The sequence below is a fragment of the Limanda limanda genome, chromosome 14, assembly GCF_963576545.1.
Source record: "Limanda limanda chromosome 14, fLimLim1.1, whole genome shotgun sequence".
Classification (NCBI taxonomy): domain Eukaryota; kingdom Metazoa; phylum Chordata; class Actinopteri; order Pleuronectiformes; family Pleuronectidae; genus Limanda; species Limanda limanda.
In genome coordinates, this window is record NC_083649.1 from 11,471,369 (window position 1) to 11,494,073 (window position 22,705).

General features: G+C 41.9%; 1 protein-coding gene across 2 annotated transcripts; it reads left to right on the top strand.

The window, feature by feature from the left end:
• The first annotated feature begins 1,395 nt into the window (after window positions 1-1,395).
• fgf13b (fibroblast growth factor 13b) lies at window positions 1,396-21,705 on the top strand. 2 transcript variants are annotated; one of them, XM_061085516.1, is made up of 5 exons: window positions 1,396-1,684; window positions 12,241-12,351; window positions 15,069-15,172; window positions 16,584-16,782; window positions 20,216-21,705. In XM_061085516.1, exons 1-5 carry the CDS (start codon window positions 1,645-1,647, stop codon window positions 20,353-20,355), a joined length of 594 nt encoding a protein of 197 aa, XP_060941499.1. In that variant the 5' UTR covers window positions 1,396-1,644; the 3' UTR covers window positions 20,356-21,705. The 2 variants fall into 2 exon arrangements, with proteins under 2 accessions (XP_060941499.1, XP_060941498.1); XM_061085515.1 differs by lacking the exon at window positions 1,396-1,684 and adding an exon at window positions 11,545-11,749.
• The last annotated feature ends 1,000 nt before the right edge of the window (window positions 21,706-22,705 follow it).

Here is a 22,705-nt window from a genome sequence, read left to right on the forward strand (position 1 = left end):
CTGATACAGAAATAAACAAATCAGGACTACTTCCAGATGGCCGGTCGATGTAGGTTAACAGACGAAGCTAAATTTATCTCGGACACAAGCACTGACAATCCGAAGCCTTTAGGGATGGTGTGGTCCAACTGATGAGAGGAGAGGAGAGGAGCGGAGGGGAGAGGAGAGGAGAGGAGAGGAGAGGAGAGGAGAGGAGAGGAGAGGAGAGGAGAGGAGAGGAGAGGAGAGGAGAGGAGAGGAGAGGAGAGGAGAGGAGAGGAGAGGAGAGGCAAATTATATGTTAAATTAACTGATAATTGAGTCTTTAAAGAAAGAGAAGTGAAATAGAGAGTTCGTCTTTTTGAAAGATGTAAGATCCCAATCAGAAAAACGAAGAGCATTATGTTATCTCATCTAAAAGTTGAAAAGAACGTCAGATAATCTGAACCGACACACCGAGGGAAGCAACACAGTAAAGCCGAGACTGTCAGAGGACACAGTGGGAGTGTATTCTACTTCTGCCTCGGTGAAAAAGCCGTTTTACAGCACAAATTGATTGAAGGATCAATCAAGTGACTCATTTGCATATTGTTAAACCGCTGAGTTTGCAGGTGCATCTGCATTTATTGAGCAGAAGACTACCTCGTGAATATAGTGACCTTCTTAAAGTCTAAAACGTGATCATCTCCATTTATAAAAGCTGTGATAGTGGCTTTAATAATGGTTGAATTGAATGATGCTGTATAAATCTGTGATGGAGGTTAATAATATAAACTTTTCTGTTGCTTTAGGTTGAGGAATATTCGTTTAATTCACATGTCTTTCTTTAGACTTTTAGAGAAGGCATGGCATCTGCAATATAAGCCTGTTACTAACATCTTCTTAATATTTACAACCATTAAATTAACAGTTGTAATTGCATATGATTGTATTATTAAAACATGCAGTAGCAGATCAGAGCTACTTCTCTTTATTAATGACCTATAGCATTTATATCTTAACTGCAAATATGGAGGTTTTTATTACTTTCTACTGTTTATTTTCTGAAAATCCATTACATGTGAATGTGTTACCGTAAAGGCTTATATAAAGGGCATTTGGTTTCTTAATAAATTAGTTCAGCAATTTTATTTGATTCAAAAGTTGCTCAATGGTTCATAAGTAATAAATCCACCATCTGTATATTATTTATTTACCATAAATTGCTTGTGAAGCTTCATGAGGGATCCCTCTTCATGGTTTGCTTGTTACCTAACCGTGCAGAGTAACAGAGGGTTATTGCTAAGCTTGCACATTTTTCATGATGGGTTCATCTTTCTTTGTGTCTCAATTTGCAGTTTTTCTTTTCTTTTTTTTTTTTTGCTCGTGCACGGTCAGGAGCGCTCGTGCATGTCGCTTTCGTGGTGACAAGTAACAACGGTCTCTCAGATAGAGAGGCAGAGAGACGCAGAGAGACCAAAGAGAGAGAGAGAGAGAGAGAAAGGAGGGCTGCACAGAGTTGGACTGTTTCTACTGTACTACCGTGCGTGTGTGTGAGTGTGTATCTGGAGACTGGAGAAAAGGAAACACACCCGAAGAGGATGAAAAAGTGACAAAAAAGCCTGAAGCAGCATCTCTGAGCTGAACTTTGATTCCAACCAGCAGCAGCAGAGTCGTCAGTGCTCCATGAGCGGAAAATCGAAAAGCAAAGAGGATAGCTCGAAAGGTGAGTGATGAGAACCGAGTCTGAGAGGAAAGAATGTGTCTTTCCATCGCTTGTTTTTATTATCACAAGCAAAGAGGTGAGAATATCTGCTGAAGCTTATTGCGCTGCTGACGTCAGCATGAAGACTTACTCCCAATTCATATGCTGGTTCAGAATATGGCACAGTAACATTCTTTTAGCCTACTATATATTTAATTTTCTATATGTATTCGTCTAAACACATGAGATAAAGACTCAATGCACGATATTGCGTTTATAGATAACATGTCTCTGTGATTATTATTATTATTATTTTTATTATGCACACGGGAAGGGGTTTCCGGTTCCCTGGTCTAATTTCAGCTGCACACATACACACTCACGTATTCATTGTGTCCCCCCTGGACAGCATTAAAATCGACGCGCGGCATCGTATAATGAAACTGAAACCAGCATTGCCATGGAGACCAAAGAAAAAAGGGAGTTGCCCGCGAGCTGAGCGCGATCACGCATAACAGTGTGTGTGTGTGTGTGTGTGTGTGTGTGTGTGTGTGTGTGTGTGTGTGTGTGTGTGTGTGTGTGTGTGTGTGTGCGTGTGTGTGTGTGTGTGTGTGTGTGTAGCCTGCGCGAGGCCATGTGCTCATTCACAAAAAAGCCGTCAATTTGTGTGTAATTGCATTGAGATGAAACTGTGCAGTGGATTATAATAAAAGCAACTGATAATCAGCTTTTGTTTAAGGTTAAAGCCTATATGAATGAAAAACCATCAATAATCTATGTTATAGAATGAAGTGTGATCCATAAAAGAAAAATGATCTGCTCCTCTGCAAAATAAACCTTACCTTAAATAAAGATAAATATACATAATACTCTTCTGTCTTTCTTCTTTGGCAGTTCCCTTATAATGTGGTCAAGTGGAGGTTTCAGATTATTCAGTCAATCTTTTTATTATGATAGACAATAGCGCTGCAGTTCATCTGCCCCACAATCAAGTTCTGATTGGGTTTTAAACTTTGCGCTTGAAAAAAAAGATGATTCCATCAAAATGAATTGGACAAAGCAACGTTATTGTTAAGCAAAGTGAATGTCTGATCCCAGGAAAAACAAGTATCACCAGTGTTGATTTCAGCTTCTTCCTATCGTAGCTTTACTTAATGTAGTTTAGTGTAGTTATGTTCATATTGGAAGTAGCCCAGCGTAACTGAGAGAATGAATCTGGTCGACAACAGTAAAAGTAATACTAGTGAATTATTCATAACTGCAGTCAAAATGCTGTGTTAGCAAAACACTAACCCACTGAATGCTGAGCCAGTAAAATGTTAGTTTAGCAGTAGAGCCCCAGGACCCAAATGTTTCCTCCCTCCATATTCACTAACAGCCCCTTTTCTCTTATGTCACGCTCAGGGTTGGGAGGCTAATGATAACTAATGATGTAATGTAAGCTGTTCTCTAGCCTTTAATGAGATATCCCTCCAGATTTGAACTATTCATGGTTTTTTTTCAGTGGCTGAGCAGCTTGAAGAGTGAAATTATGAAAAATACGACATCAGATTCCTTGTTTTCATGATTTGCAATGCATATCACAGCGGTACGATGTTCTGAAGGTGGCAACATTTGAGTTTTTCACCCTGAGCATGACGTCAGAGGAAAACAGTTGCTTAGTAGATTTGGTAAATGAAACCAATTCTTGAAAAGGAGGTATCGATATATGATTTAACTTTTTCGGAAGTGCTTTCCAACAGCATTTTCCAGTTTTATAAGATTTGGATTTGGAGAAATAGCACCATCAGCTATTTATCTTGTCCAACCACCTCCTGATTCATTTTGCACTCCTTGTCGGGTATTGTCCCTCGCGACTTGGTTAACAAAGCTGGGCCAGCAGTGGTGCAACGGAGACCAAAATGCTGATACAGCAGAACAGTCATAAACCTTATTTATGGGAGCCTTTACTCATAACACTCCTTTAAAGGATACAAAGCAAACACATCAATAAACAGCAAAAGCAATAACACTGGGCCAATAAAGGAGAGGGGGTGATTGATGGGAGGATAAATCCACAGAGAGACCACAACAATATTAACATTGGTACAGTGTGATGGAGTCCAGTGCCGCTTCCCTGTAATAAACACAAACGTAGAATTTGTTACTGAGGCAAAAAGCTGTGGCACTGGTGTTGATTGGACAATATTTCTGGGGAAATAGTTTGTGGTGTCCACAGTATCCACCACTGTAATGAGGTTAACCATTAGAACCATCTGCAAATACAGCAGAGCACAACCTTTTTTTTTTAATGGGAAAAAAAACTGTTATTGAGCAATTACTGAGGCCTCGTCCATCAACTGAATTGACTGATCGAGTCATTAACTTGTTTATTGACACACAAAGAAGTAACACAACCCTATTCGGCATCAGCAATTTTTGCTTTTACAAGTCTTGTGTTCTCTTGGACTAAAATATCTTCAGCAATGAGTCTCTCTCTCTCTCTCTCTCTCTCTCTCTCTCTCTCTCTCTCTCTCTCTCTCTCTCTCTCTCTCTCCCTCTCTCAGGTGAACGGATCAGCCGGGTTTATATATCATCATCATCTTGTTCTGTCCCATTAAACACAATAGCTGTTGTAAGGATTAAGTTTGACAAGAACAAGAACTCATTAACATCTTGTTCTTATAGAGGTGAGGCTTATGAATGCGGATTATGAGAAGTGTTAATTCCTGTGTGTGTGTGTGTGTGTGTGTGTGTGTGTGTGTGTGTGTGTGTGTGCACATGCACACTCATAATAAGTAGCAGGAGACGAGCAGAGAGACTATTGCTAATTAACCCTGATTAAGTCACAGCAGAGCTCAGCGCTGCACAGAAATTAAAGCTCATTCCATCTGAACCACTTCTGATGGAATGTTGTTAAAGCTACGACGCACAACAAATATGATACTTACAGATCCGATTAGTTTTACATTTATTCAATACCGATAAAGTTTATGAGAGCCGACACTTATTTTATATTCTATTTGTTGTTGCAATTATTTTTTTTCCACTGGAAATGTATACCATTACAATCGAAGCAGTTTCACTTGTCAGCTGGTCCTTGTTAATGGTAACACAATCTTATTGCTAAACTGTAAAGTGTCAGAATGACAAAGAGCTGTAAGCTGTGATAGGGCTCTTTAATGAGATGCTTCTATGTACTGTATGTGTGTTGATAAATAAAGACTGCAGGGTTAATGGTGAATGTGACATATGAACATGTTGCATCCTTCTTTTTAAGTTCGGGGAGTCTGAAGAAACCGATTACCAGACTGAAAGTGAACAGGCTGAAGCTGTGAGTCTGTGAGGTGGTTGGTTTGCAAGGCAGTTGCATTACGTGTTTGGATATTGTTGTCAGTGATGTGAAAGGTGTCAGGCTGAAAAACTGGTGATTTCAAAGGGGAGAGGAAACTTTCATCTCACAGAAACAGAGACAGATTTTATTCTGGGGAGTTTGAGTTACCCATCAATTATACACACACACACTGAGCGGTTTGCACAGCTATCATTCTGAGGACTTTGCATTGACTTACATTATTGTAGACACCATCACTTAACTTTAACTATGACCATTTAATGCTATTATCTTTAACTTAACTTAACTCACATAACCCTTACTAAGAAATAAGCGTTTACCTCTTCAGGACCAGACAGGAAAAGGTCCTATAGAGATAACAAATACGAGAACAAACACACCCAAACTCATACCATCACCACAACCTCCCCTCTTCCACACTATGCTTATCTGATAGTCTGACGCCATCTAGTGGCTCTTCATTCGAATAACAGCTATTGAATGACAGCTCATGTTCTCTAAAACCTGAAGGGGAAACGGCTTCAGATGTTTTTTCTGTAATGATTGGACACTGGCGACCTGCCCAGGCTGCTGTCCGGGGACCCTCTGCCAGAACGTACCTTTCTGGTTTGCTATTTCAAGCCAAGGATACAAAAGTATTTTGGTAGATGGACAAGGTGTTTGTTCAAAGCTAAAATTGTGTTTTAGATCCGTTGAGACAAATGGAGGAAGGGAGGAAGGAGGGAAGGAGGGCCCGAAGAAGGGAAAGAAGGAAGGAAGGAAAGAAGGAAAGAAGGAAAGAAGGAAAGAAGGAAAGAAGGAAAGGAAGAAAGTCAGACACAGTGACCACTCTATCAGCTTGATCTAATAGAGTTGTTTCCCGATCCTACGAAGCCTCAACACAATAATACAATTAGGTGCATGAGCAACAACAACAATGACATTGTCTCTCAGAAATCTGGGAATTCAGAGGGAGAAGCAGATTCATATACAAGAGTATTTTCTCCGCTAACTTTGCCATTTGTTCCTTCATTAGCTTTACATTCAAATTGCTGAGTGTGTACAATCGCAAGCTACATCCTTCCTCTGCTTTTATAGGCTCCTCTGCTGCTTTTGTTCTTGTGATTTAACGGGCTGCTTGACAGGAAGTAGGCAATAATGGCCTGTTAATATAAGGTTAATTGCGGCTGTGCAGAGTCTTGTGTTGGGTCGAGGACAAGCAGCTTTGGCCTGAGTCAGACCAACTGAGAGAAAAAAGCCATCGGATTGGTGTATTTTTTGTTTGTCTCTAAAGATATTTTGCATCAAGGACATTTTGTTTTTACGTTTTTCAAAATGTGATTCTTGTTTCTTTTTCTTGTTTCTCGACTACTTGATACTTGTTTTTCAGAGTTTTGTGGGGTTGAACAGTGCTTGGCTGCACAGAATGAATTTTATAATGAATGTTTAATTAGAACAGTGGGAAAAGGAAACACCAAATGAGGATTTTTACAAAAACTTGCCCTTTTTGGGGGGGTTTTGGGATGAGCTTCATTATGGATTGCTGTTTTGTAAATTTGGATAAACATTCAAATAGCTTTTTGTTGAGGTTGTTTTATAACCTGATCTCTGTCAGTCATTGTTTCTGGGGACTTACATGAGCTTCATATTTATATATATTTCATGTGTTTCCTGTATTTTTTTGCTTTCTGTGCCTGAGGCAGTGAGTGCAGTGAATCACAATCACAAAATGCAGCTTTACATAAGAAGGTCACATTAAGTTAGTTTATGTTTGTATTTTTTTTGTGTGTTGGATTGAAGTTGGCTGAAGTAAAGGTTTAGTCGTGCCTGAAAACGTGTAATTTAATAACATCTTGGACGTTAGTAGATTAAGATCCTTTTTTCACTACTTCGGTTTATCTGATAATGAAGAAGACTCTTTCATAGTTTTCTAGACAACATCAGTCAAAAGATCACAAAGACATAGTTACAAAGGTGATTATTAATACATATTCTGGCAAGCAGAAATATATGTCTGCAATGTCTAGGTTTTTGGATCAAATGAATGTCTCCAGTCAGGGGTTGCTGAGGAGAGGATAGAGCTCATACAAGTATAGATTTTAATAGAGTGAGCGTGTGTTTCTGTAGTATCATAATTACATATCTATTTCACTCTAAACTCTCTCTTACACACACACACAGACACAAACACACTCCACTTCCTCCACATATCCCTGGATTTGGGAACGGCCTGCTGGCTCCCTCTTGCTCTTATTGTGCCAGATCAGCGGGGCCTCGAGATGAATCATTAATGACCGGTTCCAGCGGCTTAATGGCCTCTAATGTTCTGTAATGATCTCCCGTCAACGCCATGTGCGCGCGGCCCTAATGGATCCAATGCCTTGGAGAATTGGCTGGTTTGAACTTCGGTAATTCCTCCTCTTTTCTACGGGGCAGCGCGCAACGAGGAAGTGGGGAACGAGTCATGAGCACACGGCTCCGGAGCTCCACGGGCGCAGGATGAGTTTCCCTCTCCGCCGATGCACCTCAGGTAGGGCCCCGAGGAAACGAGATGTGACTGGGCCTGTGTGGTAATGCTGTTCTCATTCTTTTTAAAGAGGCAACCCGTCTAGACGTATTGACATCAGCACAACTCGGCACTGTTTGTGAAATGTGCTTCATGGAAACAGATAGTTTAGTGAGAGGGAATCAGGGATAAACATATAGTGAAGTTACACGGAGGTCCACCGACCCTCTTTACAGTCTCTAAAGGGACTTGTTGTTCTTTTATTTAATGGATAAAGTTAGTTTTCGACATTATTGTAAAAAATATTGAATTTTGCTCGTATTATAAATACGTGTTTTAAATAACAGATTTTTTTTTGTGTTAGAATTTGAGTAAAACGCGATTCACCGCATTTCAGACTTGAAGCGCTGTCCGTGGTGCTGAAAACAACATCACAAGCGCCCCGCTGTCTGAGCTGATGGGCCCAAACCAAACACAGCTTTATCAGGTTATTTCCAAAAGTTTAACATTTCACCTTCAAAAACAGGTGATTTTCTACTAGTGTCCGTGTGATTCAGACTTCAGGAGCCACTTAATCCTGATCCTGAGCTGTACATGCATTCCTCCACATCCTCAGGGAACAGCACTGATGGACTCAGGCCTAATTTTTTAAATGTCAAATGGCTTTTACAGAGAAAAACACACCAGCGTCATTTTGAAAGCACAAATAACACGTTTGATTAATTACTATAACACAAAGAACCCCAGAGACTTTGAATCAAAGCCTCAGCACTTTGCAACAATATGTTTAATGTAAAATTCCATGATTTATTACTCTATTCACTTTTCAAAGTAAGATGAGCCAATGTTACTGTTTTACTTAAATGTTATTTTGGGAAAACTTTGGGGATTTCAGAATGTTTTAATGGATATACAAATTCATAGATTTTCTCATTGTTCACTGTTGCTTTCATGGCCTCACTGCTTCGTTGCAAAAACTCCATAATGATCTCTGCTGGATTTCTACTGTGCGAGGCGGGTTATACTCTAACAGGCATTCCTGGTCAGACTGATAATCACACACACTCACACCCATAAATATCTCTGGGTATTTGCGGTTAATATAGTGTAGTTATCTCTGTCCATATTTACTCCCTCTTCTCCAACAGCTGTTGTCAGATTACCATGTGCCTGTAGGTGGAGCCACACAACTCATAAGCAAATCTGATTTTAAACACAGTATGCTCAGATTTCTTTTTAAACAATTTCTTTTGATTTGTGTCTGCAGACAGACCGGACTAATTATTACTGCTTGTAATATTAGAGTTTAATCTTTGTTTATTGAGGATGCATTCTTTAAATCTAGGACACAACCCCCTTCTCTGCTTTATTGTTGAACTACTTATTTGTTCAATAGTCTTCCTCTGGATGTACCTCATTGATTTATTCCTCTTCCTCTAACGTTGCCATTGGTCATCATGGCGATTTATAACTGAAGGTGAAAACTGTGGCGGCGTGTATGTTTGTCCCGGTTTGTTTACCCTGTGGCTTGCCTCTTGTTTGTTTGTTAATCTGATTTTATGGGACTTGTGGTGTGTGGGTTTGAAAGCGGGGATCTCATGAATGAAAGATGAAGGACGAGACCAAACTTCCAGTCTCTTCATCCTGTCTGCCGCATGTGTGCTGCTTTCATATCGAGATGTTCTGAAGGACATCCCTGATTGGTTATGAAAGCTTCTTTTATGTGCGGTCTTTCTCAGGGAATGTGCGGCATGTGGGTTGAGCCGTGCAGATGCAACTTAACTATATTTATCTGTACATTCACACGGCTCCTACCTAACCAGAAGGCCATAGGTGTAACTTCAACTCCTGCAGCCAAGGACCAGGCTAAAGGCTTCACTTCAGTGACCAGGTCCTGACCTCGGCTTGTGTCCACAGTCCATCACTTTCTCCTCCACCCACTGGCTGATTCTCACAGTGGGCTACTACAGCCTACTGACTTTGCCTCCTCTTCTGTCACGTGCTCTAATTTACTGCTCACCACATCCTCTTGCTCCCCAGCTATCGATTTTCCTTATACCTTTTCCACTGGCAAGCAGCATGCACTGCCTCTGCCTGCTGCTCGGCGCCAGGTGCCACAGGGTCGACCTCAGCTGTGAGACAGTCGGCTGTTTGTCCACCCACCGCCTCCTCGTCCTCTGCGCCGGTTGGAAGTTGCAGTTGCCATGCGCCATTGCAGCTGCATTTGACAGCTGTGCATCTGTTTCCCTGTTGTTGCATGGGTGTCTCTCTGTGTGTGTGTGTGTGTTTGTGTGTGTGTGTGTCTCTGCTCTGGTGCTATAATGCAAAGGGGAACATCTAGAAGACGACGCAGCTCATCCAGACTGAAGTGGTGTCTCCGTTATTCACCTCCTCCTCTGCACGCTGCAGCCTTTCAGCTGTGGTGAACCTCTGCACCAAAAGAAGATGAGAGCCCCTCCTTCCTCCCTCCCTTTCGTTCTCGACTCTCTCTCTCAGACACACACACACACACACACACACTCTCTCTCTTTTCCAATATCATTATATCAAATTCTTATTTCACCCATCTTTTTTCTCTCATGCATCCTCATATATTAAATATTTCTTATTGCCTTTCTGTTTGTTTTCATCTTCCTCTGCAGTCCTCGCTCTTTCTCTCATTTCAGAGCTTTTTTTTATCATTTTTTCAGTTCATTTTTTCCTCCTTTCCTTCAGTCCGTCAATCATCACTTATTTGTTGATTGTGTATTCTTTCTCTCTCTCTGCCTCTTTCTCTGTCTCTCTCTCACTCTCTCTCACACACACACACACACACACACACAGACACAGACACACACAAACTAGTACTTATATCTCAATGAGGACTAGTTAATCAATGTCCTCATCCCATACTTAAATTAGTCCTCAGGAATGTGTGCAGCTCTCTCTCTCTCTCTCTCTCTCTCTCTCTCTCTCTCTCTCTCTCTCTCTCTCTCTCTCTCTCTCTCTCTCTCTCACACACACACACACCCACACACTCTCTCCCCCTCTCCCTATCTCATTTTCTGCCTTGCGCCCCTCCAACCCCCTTTTTCCCATTATCCCTCCTCTCATTCAATCAACTGTCTGTCTCTTCTCTTGTTCTCTGTTTATTTTCATCACTCCTCCTCTGCTTTATCACCCTCCGCCCTACCTTCACTTTCTCCCTCTCCTCCCCCCACTGTCACTCTCCCCCTCCTATAACACATCAGTGTTCAGTGGAACATGTAAATATCATGCCACGTGGGGGTGCAGCAGGGCTACAGGTGACCGACAAAGATCCCCCCCTTTCTTCATCATCACCCTCACCCCACTCCATCCTCCTCCTCCTCCTCACACGCACACACACACAAACGCACACACACACACACAACCTCAAATCCTCCACCCCCCCCCCCCCCCTTCGTCTTCCTCGGGGCGGGCAGGGCTGCAGCAGTTTTATGAACGGCACGGCTGCATCATGATCCCTTCTCTTTTGGAGCAGCTCCGAGCAGTTTCATTGACAAACATCTCGGCTGCTGCTGCATTTCTGTCACGGACGCTGTGGAGGAGCGGAGCCTCGCCGGGGGGGAGCGGTGCAGAGCAGCAGCAGAGGAGGAAGAAGCAGCTGCAGTCTTCATCAACAACAACCGCGGGTGTGAGTCGCACCAGCTCGTACACACCAAGCTGTTGATTCGCCACTTTGGACCCGGACTCTCACGCCCTCCTCCTCCTCCTTCTGCTCATCCTCATCCTCCTCTTCCTCCAGGCACCCTCTCGGGGACAGTCAGAAGAAGAAGCACCTGAGCTGGGATCCACAGCCTCAGTCCCTCAGAGAGATGTGAGGTGGCGCACACACTGGATCTTCACTGGATTTGTTTCAACCACTCATCCAGGACGCGCCAGGACGCACCGATGGAGGATTCTGGAGGCTTTTCGAAACCACGGACATCTGCGGGACTGCAGATGCCGTGGGTGGTGTAGACCCCCTCCTTCCCACCGCCTTATCAGAGAACTCTTCCTCCGAGTGGGACGCACAGCCCGGTTCCACTCCACCGTGGGAACATGTCCCGGGCAGCAGCTATCGCCAGCTCCCTGATCCGCCAGAAGCGGCAGGCCAGGGAGCAGCGGGAGAAGGGCAACGCGTGTCGTGGCACCGGCAGCCCGAGCAACAGCAAGTGCGCCAACGAGAAACCGAGCAAGCTCAACGTGTTCTCCCGGGTCAAATTGTTTGGATCGAGGAAGAAACGGAAGAGAAAGCGACCACCAGGTCTGTGGGATGGGACCAGGGGGGAAGTCTGAGAGCCACCACCTCAACCATCTTCACCATCGTCATCACCTCCACCATGTAACACCATCATTTTCTCTCTGCTCCCTCATCACTTCATCAGTCATCGTCCCTCTGGACAGTCTCAGTGGCTCAGGGGTAAATCCTGTTGCATGACACCACAAAGGTGCATGTGAATAACTTTGCATTGTCCCGCAGCAAAGTGTTGTCACAGCATGTATGTGTGGGGACTGATGCAGATCTCCAGAAAAAAAAAAGATTTGAAATTGAGCTGCTCCAACCATCTGTCAATAGTTGTATTGATTTGTACATGTTCCATCGTGTACAGGGGTCAGGGATCGATAATGGGCCCTGGAGGCTTCTCCTCCTTGGACACTTCCGGCTTCCTGCAGACAACTGGACTTGAAACATGTGATCACAAATATGGAATGAGTGCAGTTCGTGTGACGCCTCTCCTCCTCTCCTCCTTTCAGAGCCCCAGTTAAAGGGCATTGTGACCAGGCTTTCCAGTAGCCAGGGCTTCCAGCTGCAGATGCAGCCCGATGGCACCATTGATGGAACCAAGGATGAGGACAGCACATATGGTAAGAGCTCTGTTTGGACGTTTACAGAAAAGACTACAGGTCATTCATCGATTCCATTGGCTTCATTTAGCATCTTTCATAAAGTCAACATGGGCTGAATAGTCATTACTGATTATGCTGGTGTTTATTTTCTTCATTAATTGTTTTTACCAGAAAATCTATTAAAATTGTGGGAAAATGCAGATGTAGAGGTCAAATCTTTAAATGTATTTACTAGTAGAAGATACTCAGTCAACGGTTACATATCACAAAGAAAACCATAAAATGATTGTATTTGAGTAAATAGGACCTTTTTAGTCCTTCAACCTGAACAAACATTGAATCGCTTCAACTTTAAAGCTTTAGAGATCTTAAAAAAGCCTTACAATGACAGGTTCAGCCTAAAAAGGCAATTTACCTGAGATGTTCTGAGATGTTCTGTTTGTAAACAACAGCGTGAATCGAGTGTTTCTTGTAAAGGAAGCTGATACCTGTATTTCAACATGTTAAATTATTATAATCATCTCAGTTAAGGTACGAAGGCAACTAAAATCTTAAAGATAGACATTCATTACTCAAGACTGAAACCTGCTTTCTGTTGATTTCCACGTTACTTTTTAAAGTTGTAATACAATGTATAAGTATAAAAGCATTGTATTAATGTACCAAACATTGAAAGTTCAACATCAATATTTAGTTTAAAGTTAAAATCCCCTTATACCAAATTTTGGATTAATCCACAACCAGTTAAATCCCCCCCATCAACACGTGAAGTGTTAATATCATCAGTAAAATGGTGCATGTCTCCCCCCCTCCAGCTGCCTTTCTCCATCTAATCTTTCCTCAATAAAGAAATCAATTAAACATTCACAGGATGTTCAGAGCAATGTTCAAATCACTGAAATAGGCTGCTTCGCACCAGTGAACAGATTCTCTATTGCCCGCTCTATCTCGCTCTCTGTCTCACACACACCCGCAGACACACACACACAGGCCACGATGTGTGATTGATGCAGCTAATTCAATCGTGTTGTTGTGGCTCCGATGGCAATCACTCTTTCTGGTGCGCGGTCCGTGTTGTCAGCATCACACGTTTATTTCTGCTCCTTGTCAGGCCCAGTGTTGTGCACGGAGGGAAAGACGTGGGAACAAAGGAAGCGTGTTCTTTAATTAAACGATTGCATGATGTGTACATCACATAAACGCCTACCGACATGAATAGCCAAATGAAGACTGGGTTTGAATGGCTAATCAATGTCTCCATATAACTAAAGTACCATATAAAACATGGACGGCTAAATTAGTATAATTCTCACACTGTAATAAGGACTACTGATAAACCCTATTACAGAGCTTTTACTGTCAAAACATAAATGTTAGCTTGTGCCTGCTGAACGCAAACCACCAGGGATAAACAATCATCTTTGTTTATGTGAAGAACAATTCTGTACACCATATGCTTTTGCAGCCATGGATTCTTTATCTGCTAATCCATCAGGCCTGGAAATATTCCTTGAATTAAATCTCACAGACTCGCTGGAATCAAACATGTGCACTGGGGATCATTTATTCTAAGCCTTTTCTCATTCAAAATGTGCATTAAGGGAGCATCAAATCTTATTTATTGGACAAGACACTAAAAGACTATAATGTGTTCATCTGTCACATACGATTTTCAGTAAAGCAAGTTTATTGATAAATGCTTTTATTTAGGAATTTGTAACACCATCTACTAGAGACTGATAAGATGTGGTTATCGAAAACAAATTTAATTGTGGCTTGATGTTTTACAGTTTAACCAACAATTATAAACAACCAGGAATAAAATGAAAAACACAAATACAACAAAATGTATAGAACTTAGGAGAAAATATGTTTCAAGTAAAATGGAAATATAAATGCACTGTTTATCCTCTAAAATAAAAGTTTTCATATCGGCAACCGGTCCGTATGACCATCGATAAATCCGTCCAGCCCCATAGGATTAATCTAGAGTGTGCAGCCTGCTGGTCATTATCGAAGAACATTGAACGCTACAGGAAAGTCCTCTTTACTGTACATGTTCAAAAGTACGATTAACTGCTAAGATGTGAAACCAGCTCATCAGTTTGTCTGTAATTTGACTGACAGGAAATGAATCAAGAACCATTTTGATCACGGTCATAGTCATTTCCATGTGTTTATATCACTGTAAACCACATTTCATTGGGTCTCAAACAAAGACATTGTTCAAGACTTTCTAGACTAAATAATTCATCTGTTGATCGAAAGAAAGGTTGATGAATTTGTTGATAATGGTTGTAACTCTAAGTTTTAGGGATAGTAGTAGAGGTGGTATTTTCATTTGTATGGGAGAAATATCTGTAACTCTCTGTGTCTTTTCTGTTCAAACTTTAAATATTTAGCGAACCTTGCATTGCTGCGTGCCCTCTAATAACTCTCAGCCTTCTCATCCCATGATCACTGGACTGTACTGCACTGAATCATTAGTCTGAACCAGTCGCCTCAGCTCCACACTGACCTTGTAAAATAGCTTTGCTGTGGCGAAAAGGAGATGTCATCATGTGAGACACAACATTGATATTGATGAGGATTTTTTCTCTGTGTTCACTGTGTGAATGCTCATTTGTTTGCTGGATGTGTTTGTGTGTTTATTGTGTGTGTGTGTGTGTGTGTGTGTGTGTGTGTGTGTGTGTGTGTGTGTGTGTGTGTGTGGGGATGTGTGTGTGCACACGTAGCTGTGTTCAACCTGATTCCAGTGGGGCTTCGTGTGGTGGCAATCCAGGGCGTCCAGACCAAACTCTACTTGGCAATGAACAACGATGGCTTTCTCTACACCTCTGTAGGTCACCACACACACACACACACACACACACACACACACACATACACACACACACACACATACACACACACACACACACACACGCACACACACACACACACACACACACACCATCATCATCATCATAATGGACCATAAGAGACCAAACTTTCTTCTTTTGCCTTTTGGAATCGTTTTCTTTTAAGGTAAGTAATGAAACAGCAGCTTTCAGTGTGACCGTTCTCATTACCATCCTATCATTACATCAATACTTTAACCACAGTGGTGCCTTGTGAGTCACTTATCATTAGGTGTTATATGCCGGTGTGCCTCTCTTATCTGTCTCCTGATATTGTGGATCCTCAGGATTGATTTCAGATCATCCTCCGTTTCCCCTCAGACGTTACTTTGTGTCCATTTAAGCAAAGCTCCTGAAATTTGTTTCACAACTCGATTTACACATTCGTCCCTGAGCACAGATTTCCTCACACAGGTCAGAAGGCAGCGTTGGCTGCAGTGCAGCGCATTTAGCGCCTCACGTAAGCTCTTGAGCCGCGATTTGTGGGTGGTCGAGATGCAATAACAAAACAGAATCAACAAAAATAACACTCACTTCCATGTACACAAAGGCTGCAGGAGAAGATGAAACGAAGAGGGAATAGAAAATGGACACAGCCATGTTGTGAAGGCACGTACACGCAGCCACAGTATCTGGCCAATCATTGCTCAGTCCTGCTTCAGGCTTCAGTCATAGCGCTGATATCAACTGTTTCATCTTTTCACTAGATATTAAAAACAGAAAGAACTACACACATTATTTATAGATTTATACACACACACACACCATGTGCTTCTTTGCTCTCCCCGAAGCTAATAAAAATCACACATAAAAATCATTCACGCTAAATCCAATCACAACTCGCACAAGATTAATGGATGACAAAAAGAGAAAAAAATCACTCTTTCTGTATCTCTCCGTTTCCCCCGGCAACCTGGGTACCATCTTTCTCTCAGTGGGCTGGTTAGTATTCAAGGGAGTAGTGGGTTGCCATGGAGATGCAGGAATAAGGAAATGCAAATGTCAGCTGTCCTAAGTTGGTGCAGTTTGTTCTTGGAGACCACAGCCCGGCCGAGATAATGATTCAAAGAGCCGAACCGGCTGATGGATGAAAACACTGAGGGCGATATCAAGGAATGATTGAAGATTTTTTAATGGAGTCGCCTTTACAGACTCATACCGTCTGAGACTCTGCTCCGTCTCTGCAGCTAACACCCTCCCACACACACACACACACACACACACACACACACATACCCTCCCACACACACACACACACACTTACATCGCCCCGCTCCATGTCTACTTAATCATCTTCTTGTCTTCTTTCTTCTATGATTAGTTCTAATATCCTTCACATTTTCTGCGCAGGAACATTTTACCCCGGAGTGTAAGTTCAAGGAGTCCGTGTTCGAGAACTACTACGTCACCTACTCCTCCATGCTGTACCGGCAGCAGGCCTCAGGCCGGGCCTGGTACCTGGGACTCAACAAGGAGGGAGGAATCATGAAGGGGAACCATGTGAAGAAGAACAAGGCCGCCGCACACTTCATACCGAAACCGCTCAAAGGTAGGAGTGTGGCAGATGAAGGAACTACACGTCACGGCTTGGTATTAAAGCATTATGCAGGGATCAGCAGGTTAAAGTTCAAATCCGTTAAAGCCGATTTTCATTTTCATCCTAAGAAAAGAGAAAGTTTCTTTGTGCTCACTTTTAAATGTCAGTAGCCAATCATTGTCCAGTCTGCAACTTACTGGTGTGTGTGGAAACATGAGGGAACTTTCAGTTTGCGTCAAACATCCAAATTGTAAAAAAAAAAAAAGGGATATTTATTGATTCTGGACTTTTCCATGAGAGGGAGGAGAGGTAGATGTATTTATAAAAGAGTCGAGAAGTAGGCTTTTTTCCGTTGAAAATCAGATAAAATGATTCTCAATTCTTATGTCGTCATCCCAAGATTTATTATATCTGAGTCAGAGGTTTTCATTCTCTTTAAAAGTGTCTGTAGGGTATCTTTAAATATTCATGACTAACAATCAAAGTCAACTGCAGGAAAAACATAGGTTATTAATGATCTTATCAGAAATACATAGGTGCTTCATCCGGGCAACAAGTAAATCACTGATATCTGATTGGTGGAAGGCAATAAATATCGAAATCTCCAATTTGATGAAGTGTAAATAGAATAAATTCTTCCCTATTCAGTGTGAACCAGGGTCATTCAGTCGCTCACAGTGATTAATCCTTTCAGCTTATTGCTTCGGTTTTATGACCCTGAAACTTTAGTGGATCTTAATTTATTCTCAGCTCTTCCAACTGTTTGCCATGAAAAAGCTCTATAAAACCACAGTCTCCAATGAACTAGTGAACTTAATGAAGCTTTCAGCAGCTTAAGAGCTGGATATCTCCTCAGGAATTAGTGGAGAGAAAAACAAAGCTAAAAGGGAGATTGGATATTGGACTTACATTCATCAATGGCACACAACTCCAAATGAATGCTAATGCTGTAACTGCAGCTGTGCGTCAATGGGAAACTCCTCATATATCCGTGTTCTGTGACATCTCATTTCCGCTGCCTCCAAGCAGCCCTTAAAAAGAGAGAAGGAACAAATTGATACTTTGACTGGAACGGCACCAATGCCCAACAAGCCCCTTAAATTCAAACCAAATTGCACACACACATATCAGTCGCCTGAAAATGCCTATTTCTTCATTAAGATCCATGAATTGAAATCGTGTTGATGTGTTCAGCTACATTCAACATCTATGTGGCTGTCTCTGAGGTTCGATGTTTTATTTCCCCGGCTGCTTAAGTGAGAACTTAGAGTTAGAGACGAGCTGAATGAGGGAAGCAGGAGAGCTGCTATGCTGTGATCCTGAGCCAAAAGGAAAAGCGATTTGTTCTTCAGAGGCATTACTCAGTGTGTTTATGCTATTAGTTGTTTTTAAGGAGATGATTAAAAACTTTTAAATGGGAATATTTAGCCAAACAACACTCTGTGTTTTCTTCTGCTACAGTCACTCAGGATGACATGGTTTATTTTGAACCATTCAATCTTTATAAAGCAACGTATTCTCCGAAGTAGAGGCAAACAAGTATGAAAGCTGTATTTAAAATGTTTTGCATTAGTGTACAGTCAACCCGGTCGATACTCTCTCATATTAAGTGTGTTTTTGAGCTGGAATCTAAATTATCTGACCGTTCTTTGATTAAATACATTAATGATGTTGATCAAAAAGACTTATAAAGGACATACTACTACCTGCATTTTTATTCCAGCATACTTTGTGTGAAATAAAATCACTATGCCCTGACTCGTTCTCTGATCTTGTGGGATGTTATAATTTGAAAGGCTATTTCAATGGTGATGGCTCTACTGGCAATAAATCAAGGCTGGCAGACAATGCCAGCTTTCAGTCTGCCAATAGGACTCAGTGATTGAATTTGCGATCCCTTCAGGGCATTTCTTTATTACGTATGACTTCACGCACTGCGCAGCTTTCCCATTGAAGCATGGGATCTTGAAGTGAGTTCCTTTAACAAATGTGTGTTTAGGTTCAGGTACTGACACTGTGTGTGAGTGAGGTGTCATTTCATTGCTAAATCATTGTTAATGTGAATAATCTTGCTATTAATCTCCACATTCAAATGTGCAGTTTAAGTTAAAGTGGGAATTTGACCTGTGCTATATGCCATCTATCTATCTATAGACCTAGTGTGAATGCTTGAGGAATACATCAGTGGTGCTAGTTGGTTTACTGCCACAGAAAGTACAGTGTATTGAGTTGTCAAACATTTTATTGCAAGCTACCTTCACAAATCTAGAAATTATTGAATTATACAAAGACCCTTTGATTGAACATTTCACCTTGGTTTTCGCTCGCTCTTAATGCATGAGTGGAGTTGTTTGTTTACGGCTCAGCATCAAAGGATTCATGGTCCATGTATGTCCACGAACATCGTGTTTTAATGGCGTGTAATCAAACTTTGACGCCACGCCACAGTCACACCATGTGACGAAAAATAGTTCTTTGAGTTATTTTTTATCCCCATCTTGTTGTGATGACACTCATCTCAATTTGAAGTTGATCTGATGTAAGCCCTGGTACAAGTCTCTCAAAGTAAAAATGTGGAATATGGCCAAAATGGCCACTAAATGCAAAAAAGCAGGCTTCCTGTTGCGTTTTTCAAATTGCACCTATAGACTTTTTTGTTTGTCTGGTCATGATATACATGTGTATCGATTAGAGTCGAGTCAGGTGGCTTGGGACAAACAGGTGAAACAGATCCAGGCAACGAACAATACTGGAGGGAAACACACAGAGACAGGAAGTAAACAGACCAGCAGCACATGAAGGAGATCAGAATAATAATAAATAAACAGGAAGCGGAGAACTCGGGGGGGAACTGTACACAAACCTAAACTCAAGGACACACAGGTTAAAGTCAATAGACCAAAAGAATACCTGATCAAAAGTGTCCAACAAAAATCCAAGAACTCTTTAGCTCAGAGCCACAACGTTATTCCCTTGTAGATCATTAAAAATGTAAAAAAAAAAGGCAATGTTGAAGAAAGTGATAAAATAGTCTACGCTGTAAGTTAATGGATTCTTCCTTTGGCCCGTACCTCACACGGACACCAGGCTCCGTAGTTCTTATGTAATCCTGCTGAAGGTCAGACACGAAAAGATGGACAATCACAAATGGTTATGGAAACATAAACTTGTTAATTAAATTACCATCATCTTTCAATATTTTATGGAGCAGGATTAAAACTGAAAACTCCTGTCTGACGGTAAAATCAGGACTTGAAACCAGACTTAATGAAACTGTTGACTTGAAGCAAAACAAAACAAAAAACAGTTATCTGCATGCAGGAGAACGAAATGTACCGAGCTTACAGAGCAAGACTGTGCATACCAAACCAGACTGATACCATTAGATGAATTAATGAATCTTGTCTGTGTGTGTTTTTGTGTCTGTGTGTGTGTGTTTTTGCAGTGGCCATGTACAGGGAGCCCTCCCTCCATGACCTGACAGAACTCTCACGGTCCGGCAGTGGCACGCCGACCAAGAGTCGGAGCGCTTCGGCCCTACTTAACGGCGGCGGGAAATCACCGAGCAACAATGACTTATCCTAGCCCCACACCCCTCACACACACACACACACAATAATGCACACAGACACATGCGCACACACAAATCTCAGGCGGAGAGAAGACGCCCAGCAACAATACCTTATTCTAGCCCCCTTATACCCCACACAGACACACACATACACATGAATACACATCCAAGCATACACACACACGTGGAGTCACACACAGATCTCAGGCCGATACGCCCACACATCAGGCTGGTGAGGGTCAGGAGACGAGGGGAACGGAGGAGGACAGGAAGGTGTTCTTCCACTTTCACGGAGCCCGCTGTGACTGACTGTGATGTAAATAAATCAAGGACAATCAAGCCGTCTGACTCTGCTGCTGTGGTGCGCAGACGGACAGGACCTGTGGATCTCTTCCCTTGACGACTCGTCCCACTGGGCACCCAGAAAGAACGAGGGAGGGAGAGGAGGAGGGATGGAGGGACTCAAGTCAGTCAGTCAGTCAGTCACACAGTCCTATAAACAGACTGTTACAGAGAACCAAAGAGTCCAAGTATTAGCTCACAAAGTTATCGCTACAAAAAATGAGGCAAGTGACAAGAAAGATCCACAGAGGGGAGGAGGAAGGTCTTTATCTACTCTACCGTACGCTATGTTTACACAGAGTTTATGGGGTTAAGTCATATTTTTAAAAATGGCAATCGTATTCCTCGTACACTTACAAGGACTGATCATTTGTTTGGATGCAGGTGCGCCTGTGTGTGTGTGTGTGTGTGTGTGTGTGTGAGTGGTCAGGGTTAGCGTGCCATGCTCTGCTCTTGCAGTGGGTGTGGGTTTGTGTGTGTGTGTGGGCAATTGAGAGTGTGTGTGTGTGTGTGTGCACGCATGTGTCTGGGGGGGTGGGATTTTACCTTTTTAAGATCTGTTGTATATCAGACAAAACTCCTGAGGGCTTTAGCAGGTTAAAGTAAGGTTTTACTGTATATGCTTCCATGCTTACTTCTTACAAGCAATGCTGTTGTTTATCTTTCCGTTCGTTGTCGTTGTCCCTCGCTGTTTGTTTGTTTGTTTGTTTGTTGTTGCATGGAAGCTTGTTGACCTCTGCTCAGTAGCAGCATGCCGAAGGTCCTTTTTTTTCTGGTCTTACGTGTTCCTGACCAAGAGAGAACACTAGTGAGCCAATAGTGTCATACCACAACACTAGTGAACCAATGTGAGGTTGTTAGAACACTACTGGACCAATATTATTGCACCAGAACATGATTGGACCAATGGTGTTGGACCAGAACTTTGGTGAACCAATAGGAGCACATACTTACGTAATATTTTGGTTCCTGCTTTGGACAAACTAGAAATGCACTAAATAAACTATTTCTAAAGAAGTGAAGCCACCGTCTCTTCTTATTCTGTTCATATCTCTTTTTATTCACAGGTTATCTTTTCCTGATTCCTAGTTTGTATTCACAATATCTCAAGAACTACTCGGGGGGAATTCTTTCAAATTTGGGGCAAACATTCAGTTTGATTCAGAGATGAACTGATCAGATTTTGGTTGAACCAGGTCAAAGTGACAGTTACCCCATGTTCTTGTGAATGTTATATAGAAAGAACACCCATAGGAGATTGGATTTCTTGGAGCACAAGCATTCGTTTGGACTCAACGGAATATGAGGGTCAAAGGTCACGGTGACCTCACAAAGCTTACTTCTGGCCTCTTGATCATGATTTCTCAAATCTGCCTTAGGTCAAATTCTGACCAGCTGTCACTTGGACTCAAAGTCTGGGGAAGACAATGTATGTAGCCTGTGCAGCATTTAACTACAGCTTAATCTTGTTATGTTGGTGTCTATCAAATTTGGACTAAAATCATCATAATAAAGAAGATTCATCATCCAAATGAAAAGAAACACAAGTTAATACTCGTGGTGTGCTGGTACCGTTGTGGATTGGAAATTGAGTCCCATTGGAAATGTGTTTACTCCTGTGTGTTATCTCTTTGTCCATGTATCATTCTGGATATGTGAAATCTATAGTATTTATCTCCTCTTTTACATTCTTATTTTTAATCCAACAATGTATTTACACTACACAAAGCCAGTGTGCAATGCATGATTTAAAAAAATAAATAATTCCCTGTTAAAACTACTTTCTTGGGCATTTTGTTTCAACTTTACCAAGTGCTATAATTAATTTCGCCACTAGATGGGGACAAAGGTTCAGAATTGTGACCATGAAATTCAAACAGAGAAACAGAAACGCCCCAGTGGTTAGAGAGGGTCGACCACCAACCAGAAGGTCGGGGGTTCGATCTCCGGCTAACTGTCTGTATATCATGTGCATGATACTGAACTGCGTGACAGGAAAAACACAGCATATAGAAAAAACTG

Bases quoted from the DNA above. Each gene is read 5' to 3' on its own strand.
- fgf13b (XM_061085515.1), top strand. From the start codon at position 11,545: ATGTCCCGGGCAGCAGCTATCGCCAGCTCCCTGATCCGCCAGAAGCGG. The intron at 11,750-12,240 runs GTCTGTGGGATG...TCCTCCTTTCAG, and splicing joins GAAGAGAAAGCGACCACCAG to AGCCCCAGTTAAAGGGCATT. The intron at 16,783-20,215 runs GTAGGAGTGTGG...GTGTTTTTGCAG, and splicing joins CATACCGAAACCGCTCAAAG to TGGCCATGTACAGGGAGCCC.